Source organism: Microcaecilia unicolor, chromosome 7 (genome assembly GCF_901765095.1).
Source record: "Microcaecilia unicolor chromosome 7, aMicUni1.1, whole genome shotgun sequence".
Lineage (NCBI taxonomy): Eukaryota > Metazoa > Chordata > Amphibia > Gymnophiona > Siphonopidae > Microcaecilia > Microcaecilia unicolor.
In genome coordinates this window covers 206564624-206582888 of record NC_044037.1, presented here as the reverse complement: position 1 = coordinate 206582888, position 18265 = coordinate 206564624, and the positions used below count along the sequence as shown (strand labels likewise).

General features: G+C 40.3%; 1 protein-coding gene across 2 annotated transcripts in view; it reads left to right on the top strand.

The window, feature by feature from the left end:
* NAB1 (NGFI-A binding protein 1) overlaps positions 1–9355 on the top strand; it is an 84349-nt gene extending 74994 nt beyond the window's left edge. For both annotated transcript variants that reach the window (XM_030209162.1, XM_030209161.1), the window contains one exon: positions 6800–9355. In XM_030209162.1, the coding sequence (XP_030065022.1) occupies positions 6800–6894 (95 nt within the window). In that variant the 3' untranslated portion in view covers positions 6895–9355. The remainder of the gene's footprint in view (positions 1–6799) is intronic.
* The last annotated feature ends 8910 nt before the right edge of the window (positions 9356–18265 follow it).

The window sequence follows — 18265 nt, the reverse complement described above, 5'->3', positions numbered from 1 at the left end:
TGGTTGGGGGGGGGGGGGGGCGAAGATAGTGGTGGGCAGACTTATACGGTCTGTGCCAGATCCGGTGGTGGGAGGCGGGACTGGTGGTTGGGAGGCGGGGAATAGTGCTGGGCAGACTTACACGGTCTGTGCCAGAGCCGGTGGTGGGAGGTGGGAATAGTGCTGGGCAGACTTATACGGTCTGTGCCCTGAAAAAGACAGGTACAAATCAAGGTAAGGTATATACATGAGTTCATCTTGTTGGGCAGACTGGATGGACCGTGCAGGTCTTTTTCTGCCGTCATCTACTATGTTACTATGTAAATGAGTAAAAAAAAAAACAATTTGCACCTAAATATCACCCAACAAATGGGAGTGACATGATCATATTTTCAGCCACCGGTAATCAGCTTGACTGCTATATCCTGTATTATTTGAAGAAACCATAATTCTTTCTGCCGCAAACAGTTTAATAACGCATTGCAATAGTCTGTTTTGGTAAGAACTAAGGCATGCATCAGAATATGAAGGGCATTAGCTTCCACAAATGGGCGAAGAGACCTTATTTGACAAAGTCTTTAGAAACATTTAGAATTTATAGTGGAAATGTGGGCTGAAAAAGTAAGGCCCACATCAGTAGTGACCCCTAAGAAGTCCCAAGAAGATGTACTTGACTCACAACAGTAGGAACAGTGTTACCAGAAAACATCATAACCTTTGATTTTGAAAGGTTTAACTTCCATTCTGTTAGTTTCAATCCAGTGTAGGATCACTTCCAATTTAGGCAACAAAACAGATTGTGCCAATGGATCAGTAGGATCCCATTTTACCTGAGAATAGTTGGACTCCTATTGCAATGTAGTTTGAGCCACTCCATCTTTTAAGGTGAGCTAAATTTAGTCACAGTTTGACAGATAGGATTCCTTTGGTTGTACTTTGCAAGTAAATAATGCAGAATGCAGATGTAAGTAAGAGTTAAGTTTGCAATGGCTCAACCAGCTATGAATGGGAGTCTTAGAAGACTAGTCCTCGAACCAGTCCTCAAAACATACTGAGCCAGTCTGTTTTTCAGTATATCCACACTCAGTATGCATGCAGTGTGGATATCCTGAGACTGGCTGGCTGTGAACTGAGAACTGAGTTCAGAACCACTGTTTTAGAATATTGTCAAGGGACTGTACTAAGGGTGGGCTGACTGCTTTAGCCAAAGCAAGCAGGGGAAGTGGAATGCCTTTTCATTTGGGGATAGGAGGGCCCCAGACCTGCTCTAACCCCAGACTGTGCTCCCAGCTCTGCTTCCATGATAAATCCACTGATATTTGTCATTATTTCTTCCATTCGTTCCAACATCCCTCCCCTTTTCTCTTTCCCCCAATGTTGCGAATCCTATTTACCCCTCCAGCTCCAAAATCTGACGAGTTCCCACATAATTCAACACTTCCCTCCTTCCCTCGCTGCTGCAGCTCTTTAGTCCTTAGTCTCATATCAAGCAGACTGAGAAGACAAAACAGGTGATTGCAGTAGCAAACATTAGTCTAAAACAGGAATAAACACAACTGTGCCCACTGCAGGAATCTCTCTGGCCCTCAGAGTGGTAGTACCTTCTAATGCATTCCACCCTTCTGATGTACACTTCGTTTTGGGGGCAGGGTGCTTCGGAGTGTTCTACAGCTCTAGGCTGGAAGAAGTTCCACGGTGGTCTGGCCGTGCACATTCCTGTCTGCTACTGCTATTGTATGCTGTTTTGTCATCTTGGGCTTGCTGTCTGATAGAAACATAGAAAAATGTAAGCTGATAAAGACCATATGGCCTATCCAGTCTAATCACATTAGCATTTAACCCCTCATGTTCAATAAAACTCAACTGGTGAATCCACCACTGTTCTCTTTGCTAAAGTCTTAACTCTCGGTTGCCTCCCCATGTTGAACATCAATCCTGTTCAATAGCAAAACATCTGATCTGTTTAAAAGAATGCTGTAACATCTTACAATGGGACACCAAAGGTGCCCCTAACTTTTCAGTACTAACACTTGATCTATGTTCATTAATTCTAACATGTAATTCCTGTATGTTTTTCCCCACATAGATTTTCTGACATGGGCACAGTATAATGTATACAACAAAGGAAGATTTACAAGTAGCGACAGAAATCTTGCCATTCAAAGGGTTCTTAAATTTGGTCAATACAGGTTTTACACCCACAGACTCCAGAACATCTGTGTCCTGGCTGCTCAGATTTCTCCACACTCTGATCACTAGATAATACTGCAGGACTCAAAACTTCATTGAGATTACGTGTCCTAGAAAAAGCTATTCAAATTTATTGATCTTGGAAAATTGGGTTCATTCTCATAATGTCCCATTTCCTTTTAATTATTTTGGCCGCCGCATCCCCTCCTGTCAAAAATTGTAATACCCAAGTTAACAGATTACTTTCATCATCCTTAGATCAAGATGATTCCATCAATAATGTTTGATTGCAGTATTTAGCTTGTGTATAAGCCTTACATAAAACAGCGTTGGGGTACCCTCTTTCAGAAAGCCCTTGCAGAAAATTCTTACACTCATCTTTGAAATATCCCATATTACTACAAATTCGTTGATACTTCAAACATTGAAAATAAGGCAAACAGTCCCGTAATTTTCCAGAATTACAACTGCTGTATTCAAGTAAGGTATTCGTATCTATCAGCTTCTTATACACTTTAGTTGTAATCAATAGAAATAAAACAAAATAAAACATGGAAAAGAAAATAAGATAATACCTTTTTTATTGGACATAACTTACTTAATACATTTCTTAATTAGCTTTCAAAGGTTGCCCTCCTTCGTCAGATCGGAAATAAGCAAATGTTGGTAGATGACAGTATATAAAAGTGAAACATCAAAGCATTCCAGTGACAGTATAACAGGATAGGGGTGGATAGGTGAGAGACAGGAAGTGTCGGGTGGATGAGGGACAGGGAGATATGCATGGAGATAGGAGGGTGACAAAGCAGTACAATTTTATGGTTTATAACGGGCTAGAAAACCCAGATCTTTGTTAAGTCCTGTCTGGTGGGTGTCAAAATATTTAATCATTCTGACTTCAAAGGTCTTACGTTCCTGTATTGTTTTAAAGTTCCCTTTTAGGATTCTTACCATGAAATCACTGGTACAGTGTTCTGGTTCTATTGAACCTGATGGGTTAAATGCTAATGTGCAGTGGTCTGTGTTCTATTTGTGTTCTCTGGGTTTTACTATCCAGTCTAAGAACATAAGAATATCCATACTGGTTCAGACCAGTGGTCCATCTAGCCCAGTATCCTGCTTCTAGCAGTGGTCAATCCAGGTCACAAGTACCTGGCAGAAACCCAGATGATAGCAGCATTCCATGCTACCAGTCCCAGGGCAAAGAGTAGCTTCCCCAAGTCTGTCTCAATAGCAGACTATGGACTTTTCCTACAGGAACTTGTCCAAACCTTTTTTTTTTTTTAAACCCAGATAACCACTGTTACTACGTCCTACAGCAAAGAGTTCCAGAGCTTAACTATTCATTGAGAGAAAAACTATTTCCTCCTATTTGTTTTAAAAGTATTTCCATGTAACTTCATTGAGTGTCCCCTAATCTTTTTACTTTTTGAAAGAGTAAAAAATCGATTCACTTCTACTCGTTCTACATCACTGAAGATTTTGTAGACCTCAAGTCATATCTCTCATCATCCATCTCTTCCAATCTGAAGAGCCCTAACCTCTTTAGCCTTTCCTCATATAGGAGAGTTCCACCCCCTTTATCATTTTGGTCGCACTTCTTTGAACCTTTTCTTACTCTGCTATATCTTTTTTTTTTTTTTTTTGAGTCACAGCGACTAGAACTGAACGCAGTACTCAAGATGTGGTTGCACCATGGAGCTATACAGAGGCATTATAGTATTCTCGGTCTTATTTACCATCCCTTTTGTAATAATTCCTAGCATCTTGTTTGCTTTTTTGGCTGCCACCACACACTAAGCAGAAGATTGCAGCATTTTGTCTGACGTCTAGGTCTTTTTCTTGAGTGCTGATTCCTAAAGTGGATCCTATCACCGGATAACTATGGTCTGGATTAGTCTTCCTAATATGCATCATTTTGCATTTGTCCACGTTAAATTTCATCTGCTATTTGGATGCTCAGTCTTCCAGTTTCCTAAGGTCTTCCTGCAATTTTCACAGTCCGCATGTGTTTTAACAACCTTGAATAGATTTGTTTCTTCAAATTTAATCACCTCACTCGTCATCCCAATTTCCAGATCATTTATAAATATGTTAAATAGCACCAGTCCCAGTACAGATCCCTGCAGCACTCCTCTGTTCACCCTCCTCCATTGAGAGAAATGGCCATTTACCCTACCCTCTGTTTTCTGTCCAATAACTAATTCCTAATCCAGAACAGAACATTGTCTCCTATCCCGAGAAGAAGCTGCAACTTAGATCGGAGGTTCTCAACCTGGTCCTCTGAACTCACCTAGTCAGTCAGGTTTTCAGGATACTAACAATAAAAATGCATGAGATTAATTTGCATACGCCACCTCCACTTTATGCAAACTTATTTCATGCATATTCATTGTGGGTATCCTGAAAACCCCACTGACTAGAAGTATCCTAAGGGCTGGGATGAGAATCCCTAGCTTAGAGGGAACTTTGGCTTCCAGTGTGCTCAGTATTTTTGATGATGCCATAGCACAGTGATGGTGAACCTATGGTCTTGTTCCCCAAATTTATTGAAAACCTTTCGGTTCTTGTAACATTCCTTACCTGGCTGATGTTTATTTTTAGTCTTTTTCAGTGATTTTTCCTTTTTGCAAGTAGAGGAGTGTGGTAGCCGTGTTAGTCCACTCTTAAGGTTATCAATAGAAATCAAACAAAATAAAACATGGAAAAGAAAATAAGATGATACCTTTTTTATTGGACATAACTTAATACATTTCTTGATTAGCTTTCGAAGGTCGCCCTTCTTCCTCAGATCGGAAATAAGCAAATGTGCTAGCTGACAGTGTATATAAGTGAAAACATTCAAGCATTACTATGACAGTCTGACAGGGTGGGAGGATGGGGGTGGGTAGGAGGTATGCATGGGGACATCAAAGCATATCATTGATATTCTAACAGGATGGGTGTGGATAGCTTAAAACACAAGCTAATCAGAAGTAAACTTCCATCACAGACTGAAAAGGAACAGAAGGGCACACTTCCCTGTAATTTATCCAGTTGCAAACTATGCCAAAATATTTCACAGGACCCCAAAGTCATCCACAAAGGAAAGATATTCAACGTAAAGGGATCTTTCACTTGCTCATCTTCCAATGTGGTATATATCATTCAGTGTAAAAAATGTAACGAAGGATGCTATATTGGAGAAACAGGCCAGATGCTTAAGACAAGATTCAATTTACATAGACATCACATGAACAATACTGGTGCCACTAGGGTTCCCACGCCTGTTGGTCAACATTTTACAGGACCAGGACACTGTACCAGTGACTTCACAGTGAGAATCCTGAAAGGTAACTTTAAAACCATACAAGAACGTAAGACCTTTGAAGTCAGAATGATTGAATATTTTAACACCCAACAGAAAGGACTTAACAAGGATCTGGGGTTCCTAGCCCATTATAAACCATAAAGCTGTATTTCTCTGTTGATCACCCTCCCCTCACCTATCCACACCCATCCTGTTAGAATATCAATGATATGCTTTGATGTCCCCATGCATACCTCCTACCCACCCCCATCCTCCCACCCTGTCAGACTGTCATAGTAATGCTTGAATGTTTTCACTTATATACACTGTCAGCTAGCACATTTGCTTATTTCCGATCTGAGGAAGAAGGGCGACCTTCGAAAGCTAATCAAGAAATGTATTAAGTTATGTCCAATAAAAAAGGTATCATCTTATTTTCTTTTCCATGTTTTATTTTGTTTGATTTCTATTGATATCCTTTTTGCAAGAAGTCAAAGCTCTGGCTTAATCTGATGTGTCTGCTCATCACCTCACGGAGTTTGTACTACTTTTTTGTCATGTTGATTTGCTTCTATGAGAAATGTTTCTTACGTAGTCAGGTTCATTTTTATTTTTTATATCATAGTGTACAACGTAAACATTTTGATGCTTGATGAATCAGAATTAATCAGAACCTCTGTTGGGTTGACTCTCATTTTAAGAACGGAATCATTTCTAGCTCACCCATCCTTAGGTAGTATGCATGCCTACCGAGCATAAGTAATGGAAGAGATTTTAGCTGGTCCCAATGATACTGAGTGTTCTCGTATTTCTTGTAGCTGCACAGCAGAAATAACTAAAATAAGAAACTGGCAAGGTCCCACGAAGTTTTTGGATTTAGAGGAAGAAAACAGTGCCAGAGCCGGTGGTGGGAGGCGGAGATAGTGCTGGGCAGACTTATACGGTCTGTGCCCTGAAGAGCATAGGTACAGGTCAAAGTAGGGTATATACAAAAAGTAGCACACATGAGTTGTCTTGTTGGGCAGACTGGATGGACCGTGCAGGTCTTTTTTTCTGCCGTCATCTACTATGTAAAACAGTCTTTTTAAACAGATAGGATAAGTGTGTGTGTGCAGTTTGCTCATCCTTGGAATCCTTCCCTTTTGGTAATAAGACTTTTTTTTTGTTACAATTTGAATTACCCATATATTTATAATAATCTTTAGCTAGAACCCTATCCTGTCTGTTAAGATACAGTAAATGTTTGTGAAATGTTAAAATCACTCTAATATTTCTGCAAAGATATTTTTTTTGCCATTACCAAGTTTTAAGTTTTATTTACCCTTGTCTTTTTCTTTTTAGCTGAAAGCCTTGGTATGTTAAAAGATTACTCGCAATCTGCCTTAAACAGCACCGAGAAGAAAATCATAAAAACAGAGCCTGAAGATGCAAGATAGCCATAAATGCTCTGCCTGCCACCTATTGTAATGGAGCGCCAACACAGAATCGAGCAAGCCTTAATAACCAGTGTTGCCTCATTTCAGATGCAAATTCCTAGCCAAAGCCTATAAAGTGCAATAGTAGTTTGAAGACAAGCCAGAAAGCTATTGCAGTCTACATGAACAGTAATACTAACTGGGTGCACACCACCTGAATTGTCTTTTTTTATAATATGAAAAGGTTCACAAGTTAATATTGTGGGCCTCCGTTATTTAAGAATGTATTACATGTTTGTATAATTTATAGAAACCTTTGGTCTTTGGGACATGCATTCAGTTCGGAAGAGTGAATGCAGCTCATTTTACTTGAAATTTCAGTGTCAACTTTAAGTGTATCTAGCATAGATATTAATGTTAATATTCCCAAGCTATAGATGACTGACATATAACAGATAGTGAGTTGGCAATAGTTTTGTTTTGTTTTTTTAACTAAAGAAAAATGCAAATATTAAAAAAATTTAATTTAAAAAAGCGTAAATTTTTACTGTTTTTAGGTGATATGTGTACAGCTGCCAAGCTGCCACTATCATCTTTTCAAGAGAAAATCTAGTCCCAGTGTTAGCTCAACTGTCAGACCTAGAATGCTTTTGCAGTTCAAATTGGGTCAAGGCTCCATAACAGTGCTGTAGACTTGGCTTCTCTCCCGAAGCGTGGTTTGACCTGGTCAATGTTGGTGATACTTGTTGGAGGAGCCCCAGTTCTTTTATGCTACAGTGACACTAGCCAAGAGCATACTTCACACTGCTTTGCAGAGAAAGCACTGGATTTTGCTTCTCCACCAAAGGACTGTTGTAGACCTTGGACTAGATGGAAAAAGGTTAAAAATAGGGAGTAGGTTGAGGAAATTTGTGGTTGGCTATATATGGAAGTTCATGGTCCCACAACTGTAGCAGAGGTTGGTTCAAGCTGAGAGACCAAATGAAAAAGAAGTTGCCAGGCAGAAACATCTTCGAGGGGCTAGTTTGATTTTAGACTTCTAGTTAAACTATTTAAAATGGATAACAAAATAGTGTGCTCAGAACTAGCGAGGAAACAAATTCTAAAAGAAAGCACAATATTACATTTCATTATAATATTTAAATACAATCATGACATGGCTACAAATTGTTCAGATGTAGACTTTATTGAAAAAGTCTAAAAATGTCACAGAAAACCAAGTGGTATAAGATTCAAAGTCTAGATAATAGGCGCCTTCACTTATACAGAAAACAAAATATATACTGTTCTTGTGCAGTTTTACAGTATTCTGTATTACAGAAGTGATATGATTTATAATTTTAAAAAATATTTAGATTAATGTTTAAGTTATAGTGAGTTACTAGGCGTACAGGTGCTTAACTTCAAAATTAGGTTGAATTTCCTCCAATTTAAGTACTGCAGAAGGATACAGTCATGAAGATCTGTGGTTTTGTATCTGCAGGTTAGTTTTGTGTCAGTTGTATGTAATTTTGTTCAGTCAATGTACAAGTATGTTGCAGAAATGCGATTTGACATGTCAACACTGTAGTCTTAGTCTCTGATCACTGTAAACATGCACAATTTTTAATCACTTGATTTGTGAAAGAAAGCTTTATAGGTGAGGTTCCATTATGTTTTATACTATTAAAAGGGTTTTGTTTCCTCTGTTACATTCTATTGTACTGTATCCCTCTCTAAAGAAGCTCATCTTAGCTAGTAGAGTTTAAAATGTATCTTGTGATAAGAGGCGAATGCCTACCCTTCCTTACTCATTTGTTCCGTGAAATAATAGGCTGACCTCCAGTTGACCATGTGTTCAGATTTAAATATAGACCAGTCCAACTTGCCACTTTAGTGTCTGACTAGGCTCATCCAGTGGGTTTTGTATGATGTTTTACATTTTGGGTCTTCTAGAAAAAGAACAAAGTCTCAAAATGTAAAAGCACCTAGTTGGAATCTTATAAGCTGCAGTCTAACGATGACATTGTCTGTTTTATGCAAACTTACTTCTGCATGAACTTTAAGACTGAGTCCTGCAATTAGCAAATTAATTTGCCCAGGTGTGTGTGGGGGGGGAGGGGGCAATATCCCTCAGTTCTTCTCAGTTTTCTAATAATCCTCCAGTTTTTAACAGTTTAAGGAACAGTTTAGGTTTAAAGGTCACCATTTCCTGGTGGTCCAATAAGAAAGTAGATTCCTATGACTCAAACCTACTTGACCCTGAGCAGATTGCAGCTGTGAAGGGTGTGTGGTTTTTGCTAGTGAGTCAGAACTGTAACATACTGCAGGTGGGGGAGGAGGATGCCTTTGTAATACTAAAGTGAAGGATTTGGGGGAAGAGGGATATTGTCCTTTGAGCTGAGTGGTCTTTTAGTGGTGAGTAAATAATCTTTCTTCTGAACACCATATATCCAATAGATTGCCATTTTTATTTTGTAAACACTAATGTATTAAACCTGCTATATATTAAAGTATATAATATATATATTTTTTATTTGAATTTGTGTTCTGTGATTGATGTTCAGCTAGTAAATGTGAGGTTTGTTAAGAGTATGAAGGTCCATAATCCAAGGTCTATGTTGCCCTGCAATTTCACTTTCTATTGCAATGTCACAGCCTGTATTTGATTTCTGACTTGACGTGCCCTTTAACTATAAGTATGGGTTATCCCCAGTTGGTTTTTTTTCTAGCAAAAAAGGTGCCAGTACTCAAATGCCAGGCCACCCTTCACGAGTAGGGTGATCACTTAGGGACCCACCCCACAATAGCCAGGCCCCCTGCAACCAGCCGCAGAATTGGTGTGTAGAGCCTGAGCTCTGTCATTAAAACTTGGGGACCATGGGTCAATTTTAGCAGACAATAGAAAAGGTGCCAGTACTCAGTACCCCTTCAAAAAAAGCCTTTATCCCAGTATATTGGACCCACTGCTTCCATTCAGAAGGCTGTCTAGTGTATCCATCTTTATTCCTGTGAAGAAATGTCTCCATAATTCACTTTTGATTGCTGGTGAATTATGCTGGAGCTTGATGGTCACTTTTCCCCTGAATCAGCATGATACAGGTCTGCTGTTGGGTTATATGTGACTCAGCTTCGAAAAAAGAAAACTGCAGTGTCACATGCGGAGAATTCATTAAGTCCTGAACAATGTAGCATTACATGCTTTGATAAGATAAGTGCTCTTGTATTTATATATTTGTGAACAATAAGCCTTTATGGGAATTGGTTCATAGCACCTTACTAAGGATCCTGTTTGGGGCTTTGCTTTTGCAACATGATTTTTTTATTGAGTAATTTTTGGAACTGGCTGCTTATTTCCATTATTGAAGTTGTGGGGCTTTTTTTCCCCTTTAACCAGTGATTAGTGTGACTCTTACCTTGAGCACCATAAGTACATATTCACCTTTTGTGAATTCTGAGGTCTTTTTCTCCACATCCAAGTTTTTCTGCAGACACTGGTGCAGGCAAGCCATAACAGCATTCCTTTTTAGCTGAGTGGCATTTTTGATTTTCTCATTTGGACACAGCTCTTTCCTTGATTGTTAGTAATACTAAGACCCATCTTCACAATTGTCTCATTGGTGTTTCGTGCTGTGTGAAGATTAGAATTGTCATGTTGCAACACAATGTCCTTCTTGTGTTTCTGAACTTAATCATTCTTTCAAAGTTTTCAGGATTGAAGTGTAATGCTTTGTGTGATCCTTCAAGTCATCCACATTGTTTTTGATCACACAAATCAACCTTTCTGTTCCACAATCTTTACATTTTTGGCCCAGCAATGCATAGTACACACATCAACACAGTCATCACCTTAAGCAACTTGCTTATGGTGGTGAATTTCAATTGGAGAAATTCCTTCAACAGCCAGAAATTCTTTATTGGCACGTTGCTTAAATTGCACCAAATGAGTGTTCACTACATGCTTCGATTTCACAATCACTAGCAATATAGTCTCTTCACACACAAGTTCTGGCCAACTGAGGTAAAGGAAGAGTTTGCAAAGAATAAGTAAACACACATAGCATGTCAGTGCTGCCATCTGTTGAATTATGGAGGTGGAGACATTACTATTTATTTAACTCTCATATGTTGATATAGGTGAACACACTCTTCTACTTCCCATGCTAGCTTTGCCTGATACTTGCTGTCCACATCTACTCCTTCACCATTGTCATGGCAGTCACATGCACATGTGAAGACTAGCTCATGAGACAACACATCACATGCTTGATTATCATTGCATTGAAGGTGCAGAAGTTTGTTTAGGACACATTTTGTCATTGAAGAATCAGAATCCAAGGTCAAAGAGCTGCTAGTTACATTCATAGAAGAAAGCAGAAAAACTGAGGTTACAGATCAATGCAAAGAAAACCAAATCCATGACATCAGACAATACAAGTGGTGAACTGGATTAGGAATTGGTTGACAGACAGACGCCAGAGGGTGGTGGTGAATGGAATTCGCTCGGAGGAGGGAAAGGTGAGTAGTGGAGTGCCTCAGGGATCGGTGCTGGGGCCAATTCTGTTCAATATATTTGTGAGTGACATTGTCGAAGGGTTAGAAGGTAAAGTTTGCCTATTTGCGGATGATACTAAGATCTGTAACAGAGTGGACACCCGGGAGGGAGTGGAAAACATGAAAAAGGATCTGAGGAAGCTAGAAGAATGGTCTTAAGGTTTGGCAATTAAAATTCAATGCGAAGAAATGCAAAGTGATGCACTTAGGGAATAGAAATCCACGGGAGACATATGTGTTAGGCGGGGAGAGTCTGATAGGTACGGGCGGAGAAAGGGATCTTGGGATTATAGTATCTGAGGATTTGAAGGCGACGAAACAGTGTGACAAGGCGGTGGCAGAAGCTAGAAGGTTGTTAGGCTGTATAGAGAGAGGTGTGACCAGCAGAAGAAAGGGGGTGTTGATGACCCTGTATAAGTCGTTGGTGAGGCCCCACCTGGAGTATTGTGTTCAGTTTTGGAGACCGTATCTTGTTAAGGATGTAAAAAGAATTGAAGCGGTGCAAATAAAAGCTACGAGAATGGTATGGGATTTGCGTTACAAGATGTATGAGGAGAGACTTGCTGAACTAAACATGTATACTCTGAAGGAAAGGAGAAACGGGTGATATGATACAGACGTTCAAATATTTGAAAGGTATTAATCCGCAAACGAACCTTTTCCGGAGATGGGAAGATGGTAGAACGAGAGGACATGAAATGAGATTGAAGGGGGGCAGACTCAAGAAAAATGTCAGGAAGTATTTTTTCACGGAGAGAGTAGTGGATGCTTGGAATGCCCTCCCGCGGGAGGTGGTGGAAATGAAAATGGTAACGGAATTCAAACATGCATGGGATAAGCATAAAGGAATCCTGTGCTGAAGGAATGGATCCTCAGGAGCTTAGTCAAGATCGGGAGGCGGGGCTGGTGGTTGGGAGGCGGGGATAGTGCTGGGCAGACTTATACGGTCTGTGCCAGAGCCGGTGGTGGGAAGCGGGACTGGTGGTTGGGAGGCAGGGATAGTGCTGGACAGACTTGACGGTCTGTGCCAGAGCCGGTGGTTGGGAGGCAGGGCTGGTGGTTGGGAGGTGAGGATAGTGCTCGGCAGACTTATACGGTCTGTGCCAGAGCCAGTGGTTGGGAGGAGGGGCTGGTGGTTGGGAGGCGGGGATAGTGCTGGGCAGACTTATACGGTCTGTGCCCTGAAGAGCACAGGTACAAATCAAAGTAGGGTATACACAAATGCAGCAGACAATACAAAAATGAGCCTGTGAGACCAAGTGAAGGAATTTAAATAGCTAGGATCAGTGATCTTAGGGCCTGATGCACAAAAATTACTGGCCAGCGCTATGCGTTTTTGACTGACTCCAGCTGCTTTGGCAAGCACAGTATTCAGTGGGTGATGCACAATGGGGCTCTACGGGATTTTTCCGTCCACAGTGGCAGCCAATGGGAATCGCATGCAAATGAGCTGATTAGTATTTAAATGTGCATTACAAGTGATGCACAGCCGTCCACATGTGATACAAAGAAAGGACCATTTTATTTTTTCAGGAGAAATTTTACGGGAGGTCTGGAGCAGCCAACGGTGGCTCCTTAGTTTGCACCAGTAGGAAATGTTTTGCTGCCCACCCTGGACATAGTGGATCTCTGGTTTTACTCTCAGCTCTGCTCCAGGCTGAAGTCAAACAGCTGGAGTGCCACTTTGCAAGCACGGGTTCACCTTCGTATAACAGGACAGTGGGGAGCTAGGAACCAGCTCTGAAGAATCCAAAACTGGGCCCTTGGGAGACCTGACCAAACCTCACAGGATCTAGATTACCCTCAGACTGCAGCGGAAACTCTTTTCCCTAAACAGCTCATGGTAGGCAACAAGTATCCAGCACCACCTGATCCTGCTCTTCCCCCACCCCCACCCCAATACACGATCTCAACCCTGATCCTGACCTCCTTGGCACAGCCGATCCTGATCACGAGAAAGGATTAAAGCCACATGAAAGAGAGTGCAAAATGATGATTAGAGTGTGTTAAGATAAACAGACATAATAGAAGAGTAAGTCAATTGTACAGCTCATTTTTTCAAAACATTCATAAAAGCCGTGTGTAAAATGTTCTGGGCACGCTTACCAGTTGACTGTTATGTGTATACCATGGCCTGAGCTCCATGGAAAAAGTGCATGCAGCTCAATTTGCATCAGATTTTTTTAAAATTTGTTTTTGTGCATCACTTACTATTTCCACCTCGGTAATTTTTACAGAGGTGGAAATAGGGAGCAGTGCTTTACAGCACCTGTAGCACAGCCTTACTGGTGATGGTGATGGTGTTGACTTGATTTGCCTGAAGATGCAGATAAAGCCTTTTCACTTTTTACCCATAATATATCCATCTGTATAAGATCATACATTGTACAGGTATAGAATCTGCAGAAGTTAACCCCGGATTCTATATATGGCACCTAAATTTGGGTGCACTTACAAAGTGAATGCGCAACCTAATTGGCTAATAAGCTCTTAACCATCGATTAATTAGATGCTAGCCAATTTATATTAATTGGTACCTGTTATGATTTGCACACAAATCTGGCTGTGTGCTATGCTGAAACGCTGGTTGCCTAAATCCCATAGCATTCAATCTAGAAGAGGGGCATAGTCATGGGAGCGGTATAGGTGGGTCAGGGCCATTCCAAAGGTTGTATGCAGTGTTCTAGAATAATAGGTTTCCATTCCCAACTTGGGTGCCGAGATTTACAGCAGGTTTGAGCGGGCATAAGTTGAGCGCAGTAATCGGCCCTAAGTGCTATTCTCTGTAGCGCACGTGTTCTTTACAGTATAGCTCTTAGTGCTTATCTTTCCCCCTGCCCATTTTTTTAAGCACTATTTATAGATTTACCCTCTCGGCCTTTACTTGCCAGTGTGGAATGTCAAAGCACAAAACTCATGTTTTTCTTTCAAACACAGTTGTAGAATTGGCAGCTTGTGTGTTTATGATAAAATTGAAGAGACAATAGTAACTGGCCATCCATTTGGTTCCCATGATGAAGAATTTCAATGGCTGCGACTTCCAGCTTAAACAAAATTCAGGTTATGGGACTTTTTTTTTTTTTTTTTAGAGTGGGGGAGGGGTACAAATATTCCTTTTTAGAAAAGCTTACTCATAAGTACATAAGTAATGCCACACTGGGAAAAGACCAAAGGTCCATCGAGCCCAGCATCCTGTCCACGACAGTGGCCAATCCAGGTCAAGGGCATCTGGCAAGCTTCCCAAACGTACAAACATTCTATACAAGTTATTCCTGGAATTGTGGGTTTTTTCCAAGTCCATTTAGTAGTGGTTTATGGACTTATCCTTTAGGAAACCGTCTAACCCCTTTTTAAACTCTGCCAAGCTAACCGCCTTCACCACGTTCTTCGGCAACGAATTCCAGAGTTTAATTATGCGGTTGCGTGAAGAAAACTTTTCTCTGATTTGTTTTAAATTTACTACACTGTAGTTTCATCACATGCCCCCTACTCCTAGTATCAATAATCAGAAGGATATAACCTGCAATGAACAATACATCACTCTTCTTTTGATTCTCTAATGTTCTGTAACAACATCACTCTGTATTTGTTTCATCGGCGGAGGTGGCTAACACCTCGCGGTACTATGTAAGCCACATTGAGCCTGCAAAGAGGTGGGAAAATGTGGGGTACACATGCAATAAATAAATATCTGTCTTAGAAAACAATAGTGCAGATATTAGGGGTGGGGAGTTGGGGCTGGCAAATGTCATTTGCTTCTCTATTTTCAAAACTTTTGTGGACGTTATTGGGCTGCTTAAATTGCTAAATGATCCAACACTGTCCACGTCAGTTTGTGCTGGCATAAGGCTGTGGCAGCTCTTAAAGTTAGCTTGATAGCAGATGGATATCACCACTGTCTGAAAAATGTATCTTTTAAGTTTAGGCTGCACTAAATGCATGTTCAGTGCAACTACTTCTATGGATAGTGGCTCTGAATATATGGATTAAATACCATCATTTAATTTAGGGCCCCTTTTCACTAAACTGCACTAGCAATTCCCATGTGGCAAATGCGAAGAAGTCCATTTCAATTAAATGGGCTGTGTCACATATGCTGCACCAGAAATCACTTGTTTTGTGGATTGCTTGAACAAAGAAAAGAAGCAACAAAGAAGGAGGAAGATAACATCTATGCAGCCTTAACCCTTGTCCCTGAGGAAAGTGATTGAAACCCCGCGGAGTCGGGCAGTTCCAGGGGAAGGCAACTGATAAATGTTTCAGCAAGGCAAGATAGTTCTGCCTGGGAGGCAAGAACTTAAAAGATAAGTGCACAGTTTTCACCTAGTATATACTATTATAAAAGTAACAAGTGATTTTATAGCACTGTGGTGATTGGGACGCATAAAAAAATGAGCATATGTTGCTCTCCCAAAAAATTGTTAGAGTTACCTAATGAAAGAAGTGCTATGCCACTTTTTAGCAGCATTATTGACTGCAGTTACAGTGGTTTATATCTGAGGGTACTCTATACACATAAATTATAGATCTGCCACATTATACTGGTGTGAACTGTTTTGCTAGCACTTTCTTGAAGTTGGTGGCTAAGAGTCCTGGTTTGTGTACACAAGCACCAGAAATCACTAGCATGGTTTAGTAAAAAAAAGCTCTTAAGCTGTTGGCTGTGCCATTGTATCCTTACAAACAAAAACATTGGGGTCCAGATTTTTTTTTTGTTACATTTGTACCCAGTGCTTTCCCACTCATGGCAGGCTCAATGCAGCTTACATGGGGCAATGGAGGGTTAAGTGACTTGCCCAGAATCACAAGGAGCTGCCTGTGCCTGAAGTGGGAATTGAACTCAGTTCCTCAGTTCTCCAGGACCAAAGTCCACCACCCTAACCACTAGGCCACTCCTCCACAGCTGGTAATCAGTTTTATTGCAATTTTTTTAAAATAAGACTTCATACATAATCTGGCTATCTACTGGCTTGAAACCAGAACTATTTCCATAGGGAAAGTTCATTCTAGTAAGAGACACAAAGCTAGAGAGGTTCCTTTATGTTTGAGTTCTGTATCATAGTTTAAAAAAAAAAACCCTTACAGACATACACTATAATCTGTTCATTATTGTGTACCATAATCTAAATACATCTTGCAACAGAAAAACTTGTGAGACTGCAAGTTGCCCTTAGCAGTATCCATCAGTAACAGAAAGTATACAAAATTGCAGAAGTTTAAGATTGGTTGTGATAATGCTGTTTTGAACTGGAAAAATCAGTTGAGGCAGCTGATGTTGAAAATGTAAAGGCTGGGACTTTTTCTTCGCAGTAGCTACCAGAATTCTTGCATTTCATGCTAACGTAAACAAATGAGTTGTGGGCAGGTCAGCAGTGACGTCTTGAAGCTGAATGTGCATCATATTTGCACATTCTGAAACCATAGAATGACTCATCCATAGGACATTAAAATGGTGCACTTTACAGATTCAGATTTAGCTGCTTTATAAATGCAATCTGAAACGCCTACACAGAATCCCAAAGAAGCTAATGTAGGCCTCTTCGAAGATTATGGCCTTGCACACTGACAGCCATGCCATAGAAGCATAAGCATGTAGGATACTTGTGTGTGGTAGGTGTTTAGGTGGAATCTTATTGTTTCTTGTAGCCAGTAATGATGGGCATACTAAATGACACTCATTGCTGTGAACAGCTCGTTAGTTTGGAGGGTTCTTAGGGCAAGCAAATAAAATCAAAAAAGGAATCCGATTCTATTTACAATTTCTGTCCTCTCTTTTTTTTTTTTTTAAACAAAATTCTAAATGCACCAAAGAAGATATTAAGTATAATTTCCACATACCATGCAGGTATCTAGTGATGCACAAATCGGAGAAAATATTTCTTCACTCAATGTATAATTAAACTCTGGAATTCGTTGTCAGAATATGGTAAAAGCAGTTAGCTTAACAGGGTTTAAAAAAGGTTTGGATAGCTTACTAAAAGAAAAGTCCATAAGCCATTATTAAGATGGACTTGGGGAAAATCCAATGTTTATTTCTAGGATAAGAAGCATAAAATGTATTGTACTGTTTTGGGTGCTTGCCAGGAACTTGTAACCTGGATTGGCCACTGTTGGGAAACAGGATTCTGGGCTTGATGGGCCTTCAGTCTTTCTCAGTATGGCAGCACTTATGTAGTTATTGCCTGACTGCTGATGGAAAATAAAACCTAGTACATTATGTAATGAAGGAAGAGGTCTGTTTTTGGATCTGGCATCCATGGAGCCTGAAGTGGGTGTTATCACTAATTCATGAAGTTTAAAAGGGGAAGATTGGGGGGGGGGGGGGGGGTGAACTGCCAGCAGGCTTGCTTGTATTCTTGAACCCAGAGACCCATGGGCTGAAGGGAAAGCCCCTCTGCTGGTAAAATCCTGGCCTGTTTGGAGGTCCATGTGACTGCTGTTTTCACAACTCCCTCTAAGAATGGATGCAAAGTAGAAAAAGGACATTTATCCAGAAACTTGCCATACAAAAAAAAGTTGATTTTGGTGTAATCTCAATAAAAACATAGACCCTTTCCAGTCCCAAGCATATTGTATCTATAACACAAAGCCTACAAAAATCACTCAGGACCTATAGAGCTAACCTAATTTACTATAACACCAGTAAAGTAACACAACAAGAACCCTACCTAGGATAATGCAACACAATAAATATTGCAATCAGATCTAGAACATAAGTACGCCTATTGGGAAACTGAACAAGCTGAATTATTACAGAGGATTAAACTAGAAAATGATGCAGGGACAAAGTTTGGCCCCATCCCCACGAGCTCTGTTCAATCCTATATGCAGAAGCCTCGAACAGTTATGATTTTATATT